A 15,000-nucleotide genomic window follows, 5' to 3' on the forward strand; every position below is an offset into this window, starting at 1 on the left:
CGAGGAGAGAAGAAGGGCTGGTCCGCTTCGCACACAATTCTCCCTTGACATCCTCCGAGAACGGCACTCGACTGGAGGCCGAAGCGGGACCTCAGTCAGAGAAGTGCAGTGATCCCTCGCCCTCACTCGGCAACGATGTCCGAATTGATCCTTGTCTTTCTCGTCATTCTGGGATTCGGGGATATATATTCACACGCTGAAGCGTCCGGGGTCGGAGCACCAGAGACAGGTAAGATACACGGAGAGCGGATACCGATATCGCGTAACGTAACGATGAAACTTGCAGATGCTGGCGTGCTGCACTTTTGTCGTTGTGACGCTTTGATTGGTACCAACCCTCAGTGAAGCATCATTCATTTGAGGAGTGTTAGTATTATCTCTTGACAAGTCTTTGGTCTTTTAAGTCTGTCAGTTTTCAGAGGTGATTTGTGTTACGTATTCTGGTTCCTTCTAGAGCTGTTAATTGACACGCACCGAGTGTTTCAGCGCCGTGTCGTGGAAAGCTGTCGCTTGTGGACCATTGAATAAGACCGGGTTGAGGCATATACACGAGTGAAACAACAAGCTCAACTTAGGGGTAGACTGCCTGTGTGATGCAAATACGGCAGATTTTTTTTTTGCATGCAGCAGGTAGACTGCTCCGAAACCGATGCAGTGACATGCGGTCAATAGCCCACCTTGTGAATGCACAGAAGCGTGCATGCAAAATTAGCCGCTCGGAATGGTATTTATTTTTGGTGCAGAATTTGATCAAAACGTCTTATTTCACGTAGTGTTACTGAGACAGGTAGTATGGTTACCACAGTACCTCCTGAAAAAGAACTCCATATAGGCTACAATTGCTGCAATTTATGACAAGTTAGCACATAGCAGATGTGTTTTATGGTAGGTTTAAGTATTTTATCACATAGAGCACGATTCGGCTTCTCCTTATTTCAAACTATCAGTGCCACCCACGGAGGTCAGTGGTCTCTGGAAAATGCTCATGAAAACTGCTCGCAGTAAAAGCGGGCGTTTTGTTCTGAAGAGTGAAATCTCTAACACAAGTGTTTTCAAGATGCTTCTGCAGCAAGAGAGAGTCATTGTTGGAAATTTAAGCTGTAATGATGATTTATTGGTCCGGGTCCAGTTATAGTAACGGTAGGATGGCATTTATGGCCAAACGAAGACCAGTGCTGCCTATAGGTTTTGGATGTTTTATGGGAGACACGGATGAATGCATCGAACTTAAATCCTGACGCACTCCCGCACAGCACACATCTGCTTGAGCGCGATCTCTCTCTCTTTCTTCCTCTCTCTCTCTCTCGCTCTTTCGCTCTCTTTCTCTCTCTGTCTCTCTGTCTAAATCACAGAGTGCTTGAAAGGGACGAACAGCCCTAATATTTCCTTCCTTTGTACTCCTTTCCTAAAGAGCGGTGCCTTAAGCCGTATTCTAGGATTCACGGTGGACCTTAATGCAGCATATTGCAGGAATATTGTCATGTCTTCTTCAATCAGATTACTCACTTTTGAAGACACGCACAATGCCATCTTTTTAAAACAATTCTCCGACATTAGAATTTAATTTTCTTTCCACTAGACCATGGTGCTTGTTTGACTCTATCCTATCTGGGTATCCCAGCTGCTTAATTGTGTGCCATGCATTTATCAGAGGGGCATGCTGTTAGAATGGCTGAAGTTACCAACTGTCTGTCTGTCTCTGTCTGTCTCTCTCTCTCTGTCTCTCTGTCTTACACACACACACCTTCAAATTCCCATACAGACACAGAGAGGGAGAGAGAGACACTGAGAATTGCTATTATTTCAAATATTGTCTGTATGTACACCTCTTGGCACAAATGTCTAGCTAGTACATCAATCATTGCCCTGATACAAGTGCTGAGTACAAGTACATGTTGATGATAAGGTCTGGTGTGAATGGACAGACAAAGGCCACTCTGTATATTTTGCCGTTGTAGTAGCCACATATAGCAATTTGTCCTCCTTCACAAACACATCAGTGCCTTCACAATCAACGCTCGCCGACAACTCCTGGCAGCCAGATGCTTTCAGTGTCGGTTCAACACTAAAATGGTATGATTGAAGTTGACCCATGGTTTATCTTTACGCAGAACGCTTCTGTTTTTTTATTTTTTTTATTTTTTCTTAAATCAGAGCAGCTTTTCTTCATCCTGCCGCCGATCCCTCTTAACATTAGACACCCATCGGTGCACAGCAAATAAATCAAGGTTACTGGAAACACGGGTTTTGGCCCGGCCAGAACATGCTCCGCCGCTCGGTGGAAGTGGGTTAGACAGTCATCTCTTAATGAAATCAGATGACGGCCACGAGAGGCTAATTAAATGAGATTACATCTGTGGCCGCCGCCGCTGCTTTATTGGCCACCTGCGAGTTGAACCTGCAATTGGTCCTGAGTCAATAAAGCCACAGACAAGTGGGGTAGCCAGTTGAAAATGTGCACTGTCAGGGGCCTCTAATTCTCTCCATCGTCAGCTCATTTGGAAGAGTGGTTATGAAAGACAGGGTAATGTTTTGATTCTTTTGAGGGGCCCTTTTTTGAGTTCGGAACACCAAAGAGTGCAGGAAAACATTACTCAGGGGGTTTGATGATTAAAAAAAAAAAAAAAAAAATTACCCCCACAAACTCCTGATGTGGTGAAAGTTGATCCCGCTCATAATAAAAAAAAGTAAATTCTGCGGGTGTGTATGTGTGTGTGTGTGTGTGTGTGTGTGTGTGTGTGTGTGTGTGTGGGAGGGGGGGGGTTCGGGGGGCACAAGCGTCACCTTCAGGGGTTACGTAACACATTCTGCTGACTTAGGGAGGAAGCGCTGATGTGGTTTTTCTTTGGGCCATTTAAAGACTTGACCCTCTGTAGCGGTCTCCTGTTCTGTTTTCAGAGCTGGTTTGCATTAAGGGCGGCCGGCCGAGCTCAGTATGCCAATTTCTGCGCAAACATTCAGAGCCCATTCATTTGCAGTGTGGTATAACCTCTGTAGAAATCCGTGCCTGTAGCTTCAGGTGGTTCCTTCTCTTGCAGCTGGGTAATTGGCTGCGTGGGGAAGGTTTCCTCCCTTCATCCCCATCCTTGCTGCTGACCTGGTAATCCTGTGAACATACGACCCCACAGAGGAGACCGAAAGAAAGAGAAAAAAATAGAAAGAAAGAAAGAAAGAAAGAAAGAAAGAAAAAAAAGACTGATTGACAGAATGCAAACAAGAAAGAAATGCTTTTTTCTAGGAGATATGCACTAGATTAGGAGCAGATTAATTATGTAGTCAGTGGTTAAGTGTGGTGGTGCCTGCAGAAGGTCTTCCTAACACAGAATGGAGGACAGGTAAAGGGAGACTGTTAGGCCAATTTAGCAGAACAGCACCATACCCGACCCAGAGACTCAGTGCCTACAAGCGATGGTGCCTGTTAAATGCTATTCCCAAGAATGAAAGACAGAAAGGAAGGTAGAAATGAAGAAAGAAAGAAAGAAAGAAAGAAAGAAAGATAGAAAGAAACGAGGAAGGAAAGGCCAGCGATCTGATAGATCCATGGCAGGTGTGGCCCAGATTAGCTCTGTAGAAACTCAACTGCTGGAGGTGATGGTGCTGTCTGCTACATGGCTGTTTGAGTGATGGAATAAATGACGGAGCAGACTGCTGCGTCAGACTTTTATTAAACCCTTATACATTTCCTCTCTCTCTCTCTCCCTCTCTCCTTCTCTCTCTCTCTCTCTCTCCCTCCCTCTATCTTTCTCTCCCTCTCTCTCTAAGAGCAGCACCTTCCACACACCCCTCACAAAAGTGATTCAGACAGCACCTGCATGGCGGGCAGACGGGCGGCTGTTACTCGCCGTGTTTCGCTTGGCACTGGCATTTCCCATGCTTCATTGGTCCCACTGCCAGTTAGGGTCGGAGTCGGCGGCCAGAGAGGGCTGACTCATTAAAATTGACTCACCCCAGCCCCCCTTCTCCCCACCCCAATCTACCTCCACTTCATCCCTCTTCAAAGATGGCCGCAGTCTGCAGATTTTTCCGTTTAGCAATAATTTAGAGGCTTTTCAAGCGCAGATTTGTTTTGTTCCGCTTTATTGTTTCCTCAGCTCTTTGGCACTGGTCTGAAACGCTGTGCCAAGTCTGAAGCTGGATGGATGACCAGATGGAAGCCACTGCCAGCCAAGGGCTGAGGCACTTCTCTGAAATAGTGTGTTGTCATAGTATTAGTACAATCATTAGGTGTCATTATTTGGTTAAATGCACACATGGACTTGTTCGTTATCATTCGTTAGCTGTTAACTGGGTGAGCCGTGGTGAATGGAAAATGCAGCTGTACATCTCTTCTTAGTGATTTTCATTTTTGAATGAATGACTGAATTAATTAATTAATAAATGTACAAATGAACGAACGGTCATTGGTTGATTGATCGATTGACTGATTGATGAATGGTGTTTTGTTGCCTGGTTGCATGAATGAAGGAACAAATGAAAAATAAATGAATGAATGAATGAACGAGAGAATGAATGAATGGGTGAATGAATACATGAGTGAATGAACGAGTAGGTGAATGGGTGAATGAATGAGTGAACGAACGAGTGAATGAATGAGTGAATAAACAGGTGAATGAATGAGTGAATGAATGAATGGGTGAATGAGTGAGTGAATGAATGAGTGAATAAACGGGACAATGAATGAGTGAATGACTGAATGAACAAGTGAATGAATGGGTGAATGAATGAATGAATGAACAGGTGAATGAATGTTTCCCCTATAGAGCCTCACATAGGCAACACAACCACAAATGTTTCCCATCCATCTTTGATGTGATGGCAGCCATTCTGTGGCAGCACACTCAACACACTCAAGCAGTCCGTTGGGGAGGAGAGCAATTGTAGCACTGTAACTCTGATGTTACGATTACTATTCTATGGCAGTAAAAGAGCACACATGGTTTTCCATCCCAGACTGCAGTTGAGGCCTGGACTGATCTGGCTCTCAGCAGGTGTGGATCTCCCCAGCTGTCTTCCAACGGGGAGCACGAGACTCAGTCTCCCCCCAAATTATCCTTTGGGGCGTAGATCTCCCCAGCTGTCAACCAACGGGGGACAGTCTCCCCCCAAATTATCCTTTGGTTGTGGAAGGCGCCAGTCTGTTTGTGCTGTTCAAACCCAAATGAATTATTCAACACCGAGGTGTTCAAGTTTGCTACATAATATGTAGTATGATTAATGAATCTCTCTCTGTTTTTTTTTTGCGTGTGTATCACACTTTTTTCATGTTTTATTTTTCATTATTTGAGAGTTATTGGAGAGCCTTATTAAGGCCACACTGAAGTTGCCAGAAAAAGAAATGTAATTAAATAATTGATATCCAATAATGTTGAAACACCAAATCACAGCATGGGCCCATTTGAAGAAAGCTTAATGATAAAGCACGGATGAAAACAGTGCAGAATGGATGTTCAAGACAACAACAACAACAACAACAATAAAAATAATAATAATGATATAATTTCCATAATGATAATATGTCCATAGCACCTTTCTGGCGGGAGCCCAAAGTGTTTTACAGAGTGCATAGCCTACCGAATGGACCAGAAGTCAAAAATAAAAATAATATAAAAAACAATATAAAATCCTCTGAGAGACGGTATTGGGGAGCTGAGATCAGACTGGGGAGCCGTGCCGTGCGGTCAGCAGACGCCCGTGTACAAGTATCGCGTAGAATAGGCTAGATTTGGTCATTGCTTCTACCTCAGCTCAGGGATGCCGTTTTCTGTAGCCCACTCGATGATGAGGGTGTTGCCCACCAGAGCCTCGATGAATATGAACTAGCATCTCCGGGCGGATAATCCTTGCTGCACGCGCAGAGGTGGAGAACCGCCACACCATTATCTGTAGCCCACTGGATGACGAGGGTGCACCGACCAGAGCCTTGATGAATATAAGCTAGCATCTCCAGGCGTAGGTATCCTTGCTGCCCACGCAGAGATGGAGAACCGTCACTGAGAGTAGATACAGTGGAGGAGAACCACTTATGTTCAAGGGCTGTGTACCAAAAGACCTCCATGGTTAACAAACATGTACTATGTGACACAAACTTGAGGCCGGCTACAGTATATGAAATGTATAAACAAACTGATTAAGTGTCCACTTGATGACTCAGCCATCTCTCTTAAATATATATGATGATGTCGATGGTAAACCTCTGTTGGCTTTGTTGATTCAGAGTGTTATTTTGAAGGGCTGAACAGAAGAGCCTAAGGTAGGATGATTGAGAGAGGTAATTGTTGCTCAATCAGTTTACCATGGAGATATGATAGAGAGGAGACGGTCTGCAGCAGTGGCGTCACAGATTCAGTTGGGCTGCTTTGTTTTTCTTGCTGATTAAGTTGTTATTTCGGAGTGATTGAGGGCCTAAGGATGCCTCTGCCATCCACTATGGAAATAACAAGGTTATTATTTTATTATATTATTTTATTTAGTTTTTTTTTCCCATTTCTACAAGTGAAGCCTCAAGGACTTCCCCTGTGGAGTGCATCTGGCTCGCTGCGCACACGTGACACACCTGTATCACCGCACACCTGTGGAGGGAGGCAGACTTCCCAGTGACGAGATCTCCCTCGCGTTTTGCAGACGCAGGTGAAACTACGTTTCCCATCATCCCCGCCTCTCCCCCTGCCTGTCGCCATTGGCTGCGAGTCCTGGTGACTGAGCCAGACTACAGAGGAGCCAGTTCAGCTGCCACCTGGCACTTACCAACTGATTCAAAGCCCAAAAGCCTGCTGCTGGAATGTTCTGGGAAAAAAGAGGAATAAAATAGCAAATACAAGGGGGTAATTTAAAGCAACACATCTATTCTGAAAGACCCAAAGCATTGAAATGAGGCGTTAGAGATACATATTCTCACATTGCAGGGCAAGTCAATTTTGATGGAATAATTTAAACAGTGCTATTACTTATTGCCAACACCAGCCAGTAATCCAAAACTCATTCGTATTCAAATCTGGTTTGACGGTTGTGTGGGTTGATTATGCATGCCTCTGGAACCCTACTCCTCAAGCTGTGTGCTGCTGGAATAAAATTTCAAGTCACTTTTCCCCTCCTACCATAACCAAGAGAGAGAGAGAGAGAGAGAGAGAGAGAGAGAGAGAGAGTGAGAAAGAGCGAGAGAGAGAGAGAGATAATACAAAATAAAAACTTTCTTGTAACATATTGCACCCTTAGCTGAGGTGAGAACAATGCCTTTGGGCAGAGTCTTGGAGATGTGAATCACTACTCAAACATAGGAGCTGTCAGTAAACATAACACTGTCACTGCATAAATAAACAACAAACACACACACACACACACACACACACACACACACACACACACACACCAAGCAAGAGGTCTAGCCAGCAGAATGGTATGGTGTTGTATGGTATGGCATGCTGGGGTGTTATTGTTATTATTATTGTTTATTAAGGATCCCCATTAGTCTACACCATGGTGGAGACTATTCTTCCTGGGGTCCAGGCAAAACATATTACAATACAATATAAATACATAAATACATCAAATGCAGTACAGCATGATCAATTATCACAAAAACACAGACTTAAAAAACAACATTAAAAGTAAAATAATACCTAAAATCCCTTAAATACCTAAAATAGTAATCTAATCTACTATAATTTCCTTTCTAATTATAGCTGCCTTGAGTTTCCTTTTGAAATCCCATTTATTTCTTGTTAGAGTCACATATGAGGGGAGCACATTCCAGTATGCAATGGCTCTGTACATTACTGTTTTCTTAAGTGCATTGGGTATGGTATGCTGTGGTATGCTGTGGTATGATGTGGACTGCTATGGTAGGCCTATTGTATGGAAGACTGGATAGATAGAGGAGCGGAGCTGGTGATTTAGGTGGAGGAGGGATTATACGCATCATCCCTCTCCACCCTCTGCTACGGGGGTGATGTAATCCAGGAGAGCGGGGGCCCGCCGGTGCTGTGTCGGCCCTTGGAACGCTGAGATGGGGGGGCCGGAACCTTGCTGACTAAGTTTTGGAATCAGGGACGCCCAGTTTGATTTTACTCTCTGTGTCCCGCTAAGTCGCCTGACGGGGGAGTCGAATCAGGTCAGCAGGGTGAGAGTGCTCGCCTTCCCAGTGGTGGTAGGCAGTGTTGCAGGGTGTGTTTGTGTGTGTGTGTGTGTATGTATGTGTAATTTATGTATGTGCGTGTGCGTGTGCGTGTGCGTGTGCGTGTGCGTGTGTGTGTGTGTGTGTGTGCGTGTGCGTGCGTGTCTGTGGTTGTGTGCGTGCATGTGTGTGTGTGCATGTGTTTGTGCGTGTGTGCGTGCGTGTGTGCGTGCGTGTGTGCGCACGTGTGTGTGTGTGTGCTATTGGAGGAGGTGTTGGATTGAACCATGCTGAAATACTTCAGTCAGTGATTGAGCTGGGCACTTGCATTTTGTCTGACTGATTGACGGTTATTTGTAATTTGGCCCGGCTGCTTCACAGGCTTTGGCTAGCGTGTGAGCCGATATGGTCTTGGCCAGCGCGCAACTTACTCCACCATGTCTTTGCTTAGTCATTAAATACCAATCTTGTCCCTCACAGCTACGGTTCAAGCCTAGGCAGCCCTCTCTTTCTGTCTCCGTTTGGGTCCGGCACATGTTTTGTTTTGGTGATTATGTGCCATTTCTTCTCCTTTCCGGAAGGTTGTCTTGCCTGTCGCTCTGTTATTTTGTCTCACACAGGTGGCTCCTGTTAGTCTAATATCAGTGTTGCATCGCTCTCTTTCTCTCTCTCTCTCTCGATCTCTCCCTCTTTCTCTCTCTGCGTTCTTACTCTCTCTATCTGTGTGCCACCCACTGCGCTGAGATTTCTTTGTTTGTTTCTCACCCCGCTTTTGTCATCATTAGACACCAGACTTTCTTTGTGTTTTTTTTTCCTCTCTCTCTCTCTCTCTCTCTCCATCTCTGGGACTAGGAGGACATGTTCACTCCACCCCACCCTGTCACCACCACACCCCCCCCCCCTCCCCCACCCCGATCCACCCACCTCTGCCTTGCACATCAGCGCTCCGAAACGAGACGACTTCAAACTGGGTTTGACCCAGATGGCGGTGTACGTGTGCCTGAACCGGGCCAGAGCCGGGCCTTGATCTGTGCCGGATTTGGGTTCCGTGTCGGTTCTGATCGGGGGAGAGAGTGCTTGAGACTCAACACAAACAACAGGCCTCTCCCTGTCATCCACATCAAGCCCGTTCTTGCCAGATATACAGAACACACCTCTCAAATAACATTCAGTACCTTTCAGACAGAGAGAACAAGGGAGAAAAGGAGAAGAGGGAGCGATAGAGGAAGGGAGAGGAAGGAGAGAGAGGTAGAAGAGGGAGAGAGAGCAAGATGGAGAAAGGGACGGCAAGAAGGAGAGAGAGAGGCACTGAGAGAATAAGAGGAGGAATAAAAGATGGGGAGAATGATGGATAAAGAGAGAGAAGGATATAACATAAAATATAGAGGATGTAAGGAAGACAGCACACACCCAATCTTTTCCCACTCCCCTGCGCTTTTCATCAGGCAGTGATTGTCTCAGTCCAGTAGCCAGAGTGCATGTTAGCGGAGTGCAGCGCTGGAAGGCTGGAAGGTTGCTGTCATTTTGGCTGGGCTGTGACAGGGCAGTGGGGTTGTTGATGGTCGGGTTGGACTGTGTTTGTCTTTGAGGCTCCGCAAACACAGAGGCTTCAAAAGGTGTGCAAAGGACAGGGAAGGTCAACGGCGCACGCCTGACAGTAGTTTCATCTTTGAGGTGGACTGGTTGGAGTTCAGATAGAAAGGATGGAGGCTTTCTCTTTATAATACATAAGCACACCATCAGGTCGTACACTTCAAGGCATCCAAAAACAATCAGAACAGAGTTTTCACATTTACATACCACTGCCCCTGGGTGCCCGAAAACGTACAGTAGTACAGTACTTAGTAGTAGCAGTAGCAGTAGCAGTAGTAGCAGTAGCAGTAGCAGTAGTAGCAGTAGTACAGTACTTAGTAGTAGCAGTAGCAGTAGCAGTAGCAGTAGTAGCAGTAGCAGTAGCAGCAGTAGCAGTAGCAGTAGTACAGTACTTAGTAGTAGCAGTAGCAGCAGCAGTAGTAGCAGTAGCAGTAGTAGCAGTAGCAGTAGTAGTAGTAGTAGAAGTAGTAGTAGTAGTAGTAGCAGTAGCAGTAGCAGTAGTAGCAGTAGCAGTAGTAGTAGTAGCAGTAGCAGTAGCAGTAGCAGCAGTAGCAGTAGTAGCAGTAGCAGTAGTAGTAGTAGTAGAAGTAGTAGTAGTAGTAGTAGCAGTAGCAGTAGCAGTAGCAGTAGCAGCAGTAGCAGTAGCAGTAGCAGTAGCAGTAGCAGCAGTAGCAGTAGTAGCAGTAGCAGTAGTAGTAGTAGTAGAAGTAGTAGTAGTAGTAGTAGCAGTAGCAGTAGCAGTAGCAGTAGTAGCAGTAGCAGTAGCAGTAGCAGTAGCAGCAGCAGTAACAGTAGCATTAGTAGAGGTAATTGTAGTAATACTAATAGTAGTAGTAGTAGTAGCAGTAGTAGTAGTAAGGCAAGTTTATTTATTTAGCATATTTTATGCATAGAGGTGTTTCAATGTGCTTTACATAAATAAAACAATACAAGACAAACAAATAATAAAGATGAAAGAAAGTACAAAGTACATAAGGTAGAATAAAAACATAGTGGAACCATAGAGCAAAACACTAGAGCCCAATAGAGCCAGAATAGAACCCCTGATATGATCCGCACTAGAGCCCAATAGAGCCAGAATAGAACCCTTAATATGATCCGCACTAGATCCCAATAGAGCCAGAATAGAACCCTTAATATGATCCGCACTAGAGCCCAATAGAGCCAGAATAGAACCCTTAATATGATCCGCACTAGAGCCCAATAGAGCCAGAATAGAACCCCTGATATGATCCGCACTAGAGCCCAATAGAGCCAGAAAGATCAGTTTTTAGACAAAGGCCCCAAAGCTTAGCCTGAGAAGAGAGCCTAAAGGTAGGCCTGCCAACAGAGCTTAGCCATAAGCCCGAGAAGTCACTTCCCCGTTGGGAATGACTACTTCCAGAATTAAAGTGCAGTAAGAATAGAGTGCAAGTTTTAGAGCTGAATCGGAGGCACAGGAAAAGACCATTTTTTAAAACCTGGATTTACATTTGGGGCCACATCTAAGATCTTCTGCCAGTTTGTTCTAGTTGCATGCTGCATAGCAGCTAAATGCTGCTTCATCATGTTTAGTCTGGACTCTGGGCTCTACTACCTGACCTGAGTTTGTGGATCTAAGAGCCCTTACTCGGTTTGTATTCTATCATATCAGAAATGTATTTTGGGCCTGAACCATTCAGAGATTTATAGACTAATAGCAGCGCTTTAAAATCTGTTCTGTAACTAACTGGAAGCCAGTGTAAAGATTTTAGTACTGGAGTAATGTGCTCCGTTCTCTTGGCCCTGGATTACACTCAGTATCTGAAGTCTGAATGAGCTGCAGCTGTTTAATAGTCTTCTTGGGAAGTCCAGTTAAGAGACCATTACAGTAGTCCACCCTACAGGAGCTAAAAGCATGGATGAGCTTCTGTTGGTCTTTTTGGGACAGCAAACCTTTGATTCTGGCTATATCTTTGAGATGATAGAAGGCTGTGTGTGTGTGTGTGTGAGTGTGTGTGTGTGTGTGTGTGTGTGTGTGTGTGTGTGTGCACGCTATACTTGTTGACTCTGTCTATTTTATTATTGCGTTATTATATACTATTGTTTTATACTTGTCTTTTTTGTATTATTGTATTGTACGTAAACCTAATTTAGAGAGAGGGAGGAGGGAGAGGGAAACACAGCCGAGTAAGAGAACAGGAGAGAGAGAGAGAGAAGGAGAGAGGGAGAAAGAGAAAGAGAGAGAGAGAGAGAGAGAGAGAGAGAGAGAGAGAGAAAGGGAGATGGCTTTTGAAAAGGCTGGTGAAGGTGACATCTGAGTCTATTAGTACTCGAAGATTTGTTTTTCAGAGCCAGAGAATCTAGGTGTTTACTAATACTAATGTTCTTCTCCTTGCTGCCAAACATAATAATCTCCGTTTTGTCCTTGTTTAATTGAATCAAAATGTTGGCTCATCCAATTATTTATTCGCTCCACACACTGACACGGTGAGACGATTGAGCAGTAGTCTTCTGGTGAGAGAGACAGCAATATCTGTGTATCATCTGCGTAACTATGGTAATCAACGTCAATTCTGTAGAGTCTGGCCCAAAGGCAGCATATACAGATTGAACAGAAGAGGTCTGAGAACTGATCCTGATCATGTCATAGCCACCCTATCAGATTCTGCCAATGGTAAGTCCAGCCTGATTAATAAGACCTAAGCCTATTTAAACACTGCTCTGGAGTGTCCTACCCCATTTTCCAACCTGTCCAGCACTAGACTATGATCTACAGAATCAAATGCAGCACTGAGATCTAGTAAAACCAGAACTGACATTTTTACCTGAATTAGTATTCAGCCCATAAGAGCCGTTTCAGTGGTGCGGTGAGGCCGGAGGGCCGATTAGAAATATGTCAACATGACCACTTGAGTTAAACAAAAAATCGCTGGGATGATTGAAAACAACTTTCTCAATGATCTTACATATAAGAGGAAGATTTGAGACCGGACTATAGTTGTTTAACACATAGGCATCCAGAGTTGTCTATTTTAAGAGTGTGTTAATGGCGGCCATTTTTAGTGACTGGGAAAATGCAGTGAGCAGGGAGCCATGATAAAGAAGAACAAATGGCCGTAGTGGTGGTAGTAGTATTAGTGTTAAGCAGTGGTGCAGCAATTATGTGATTATATTAGATAGTTGCAATATTATCACAATTGTAAAAAGTGCTTAGTTCAACTAAGGACTGCGCTCGTGTACCACATGCTGTTTGTATCTGTGTGCCCCTAGACACTGAAGCAGCCGCCCCTGCACCGGGCCTGTTTTTGAACATTCATCTCGCTCTGCACTCAACTGTGAGATGAAGGCATTATGTGTGTTGAGCCCGACGCAGAGTAATAACGTTTCAGTGTTGGTTGAGACCAGCGAAACTCGGCACAGAGGCTATGCAAAGACCCTCAGCAACGTTTCACTTGATTGGCGCTTTGAGCCCCTTTTTGATTCTCGCAATTTTCTGCTCAGCTCGCCTCCTGTCGGCGTCCCACTAAGCCGCCGCTGGCGAGAGGTGCTCCTCGGAGCGGCGTGTGGGAGAGGGGTGAGCACCTCCTCCGGATATTTGTTATGTTCTGTACCCTTAGCCCTGGAGGTTACAGAATAATCAGTGAATTTTTTTCTGCTCCTTCTTAAGCCACTCCTTCGGTCCTCGAGGACAGGAGGACTTTGAGGTGTTTTTCTTTTACTTTATTTCTGCCTTTGTTTTTATATTTAAGTGTAATATTCTGTTTCCTCCTTAAGACAGCTTGTGCCTTTGTAGGGGAGCAAATCAAAGGCTACCGCCACAGCAGGTGAAGTGAGCAGAGGTGGAGGGATTTGGGTAAAGAGGGGGCGGGGGGGGGGGAGAGAGGGATAGAGAGAGAACAGATATATATATAGAAAGAGATAGAGCGAGGGAGAGAGAGAGACTACGTCAGAGTGAGATGGGGATAGAGGGAGAGTGTGAAAGAGAGAGTTAGAGCACAGAGGCAAAGGCAGGCTGTGATTGCACTTGATTTTGGTTGGTTTTGTATTCGTGTTGGAACAAGAGTGTTAGGCATGCGATCGGCGGGGGTCCTAATGACTAGCAAGTGAAGGTAACCCTTCAGAGGCACTCCAGTGCGCCGCCGCTGACGTCTGAGTTGATCTGTAATTGCGGACCATTGTTGGAATTCAACAGATTGTCTGGTAAACACAACACTGTGACTAATGCCTCCGTGTCCCATGGCCACGGAAATTGCATTTATTTATTTATTTACTATTCTGTCTCAACTCATTTAATTTCATATGTTAATAGGAGATGTGCAATCATTTTTTGGGGTAATAGTTTTTGATGTTTTCGTTTTAAACCCGCTTAACAGATGTTTTGTGTCGAAACGATGTTTCTGCATATTTGAGTTGTTGCCCTCGTTACACCGTTGATTAGAGATACAAGACCAAACAACAGATCATTTTGTCCTGGTTTATATAACATGTCAGATATTTCAGCTCTTCCTAATGAATAAATTGTCTTCCATCCTGGCTCCTGTCTTAGTAATGAGTGGGCATCTTTCAGAGTGAAATGACAGTTGTTGACATGTTGCCTTTGTTAGTATCGGTGACTCACAAGGCGCTTTGGGAATTTATAAAGTTTATGTATTTATTTATATATCTCTACTTCAGCATTTGATTGGAGCTGTCAGAGATTTTGGACCCGGTGTTTGCTTGCATCTTAGCGTTATTCAAACGTAGTGTTTTTTTTTTTTTTTTTTTTTTTTGTGGATGGTCGGGTCTGGGTCGGTCCTCAACCAGATCCATCGGTTCTGTGTCAGAATAGCAGTTGGCATTGACGTGGATCTGCTTCTGTGTATTTGGTGAAACAGAACCGCTCCAGTCTTCATGTTCTGTTTTTACTGTGAAACCCTTTCAGTTGTCAACATTTCCTTACCCGAAGCAATGCTTTTCTTTTTCCGAGAACATGCTTGTCTCTCTTCCTCCTTCAGATGAACTGTGTGTCATTTCACTTTGCTGTCTGGACAGACTTACCTTTCCTTTCACGGTCAGCCTGTTCCAGAAGCAGAGCATTCCTTCCTCCTACCTGTGTTGGGTGTGTGTGTGTGTGTGTGTGTGTGTGTGTGTGTGTGTATGTGTGTGTGTGTGATGGAAGGGGGTATTTCGGTGTGTGTGTGGGTGTTGTTCTGGTGTAGTGTGTGTGGTTTGTGTGTGTGTGTGTGTGTGTGTGATGCAGAGGGGTATTTTTGTGTGTGTGTTTGTGTGTGTGTGTGTGTGTGTGTGTGGAGGGGGGTATTTTGGTGAGTGTGTGGGTGTTGTTCTGGTGCAGTGTG

General features: G+C 44.8%; 1 protein-coding gene across 6 annotated transcripts in view; it reads left to right on the forward strand.

Annotated features, from left to right (window-relative positions):
* The window catches only part of lrp1bb (low density lipoprotein receptor-related protein 1Bb), a 302,617-nt gene that overhangs the window by 115 nt on the left and 287,502 nt on the right, over window positions 1–15,000 (forward strand). For all 6 annotated transcript variants that reach the window (XR_004165369.2, XM_031582278.2, XM_031582280.2 and 3 more), the window contains exon 1: window positions 1–229. This exon is cut by the window's left edge and continues 115 nt beyond it. Coding sequence is in view for 5 of the 6 variants with exons in the window: in XM_031582278.2 (XP_031438138.1) it covers window positions 136–229 (94 nt within the window). In the remaining variant the exon portion in view is untranslated. The remainder of the gene's footprint in view (window positions 230–15,000) is intronic.

Source organism: Clupea harengus, chromosome 2 (assembly GCF_900700415.2).
Source record: "Clupea harengus chromosome 2, Ch_v2.0.2, whole genome shotgun sequence".
In the NCBI taxonomy this organism is placed as follows: Eukaryota; Metazoa; Chordata; class Actinopteri; order Clupeiformes; family Clupeidae; genus Clupea; species Clupea harengus.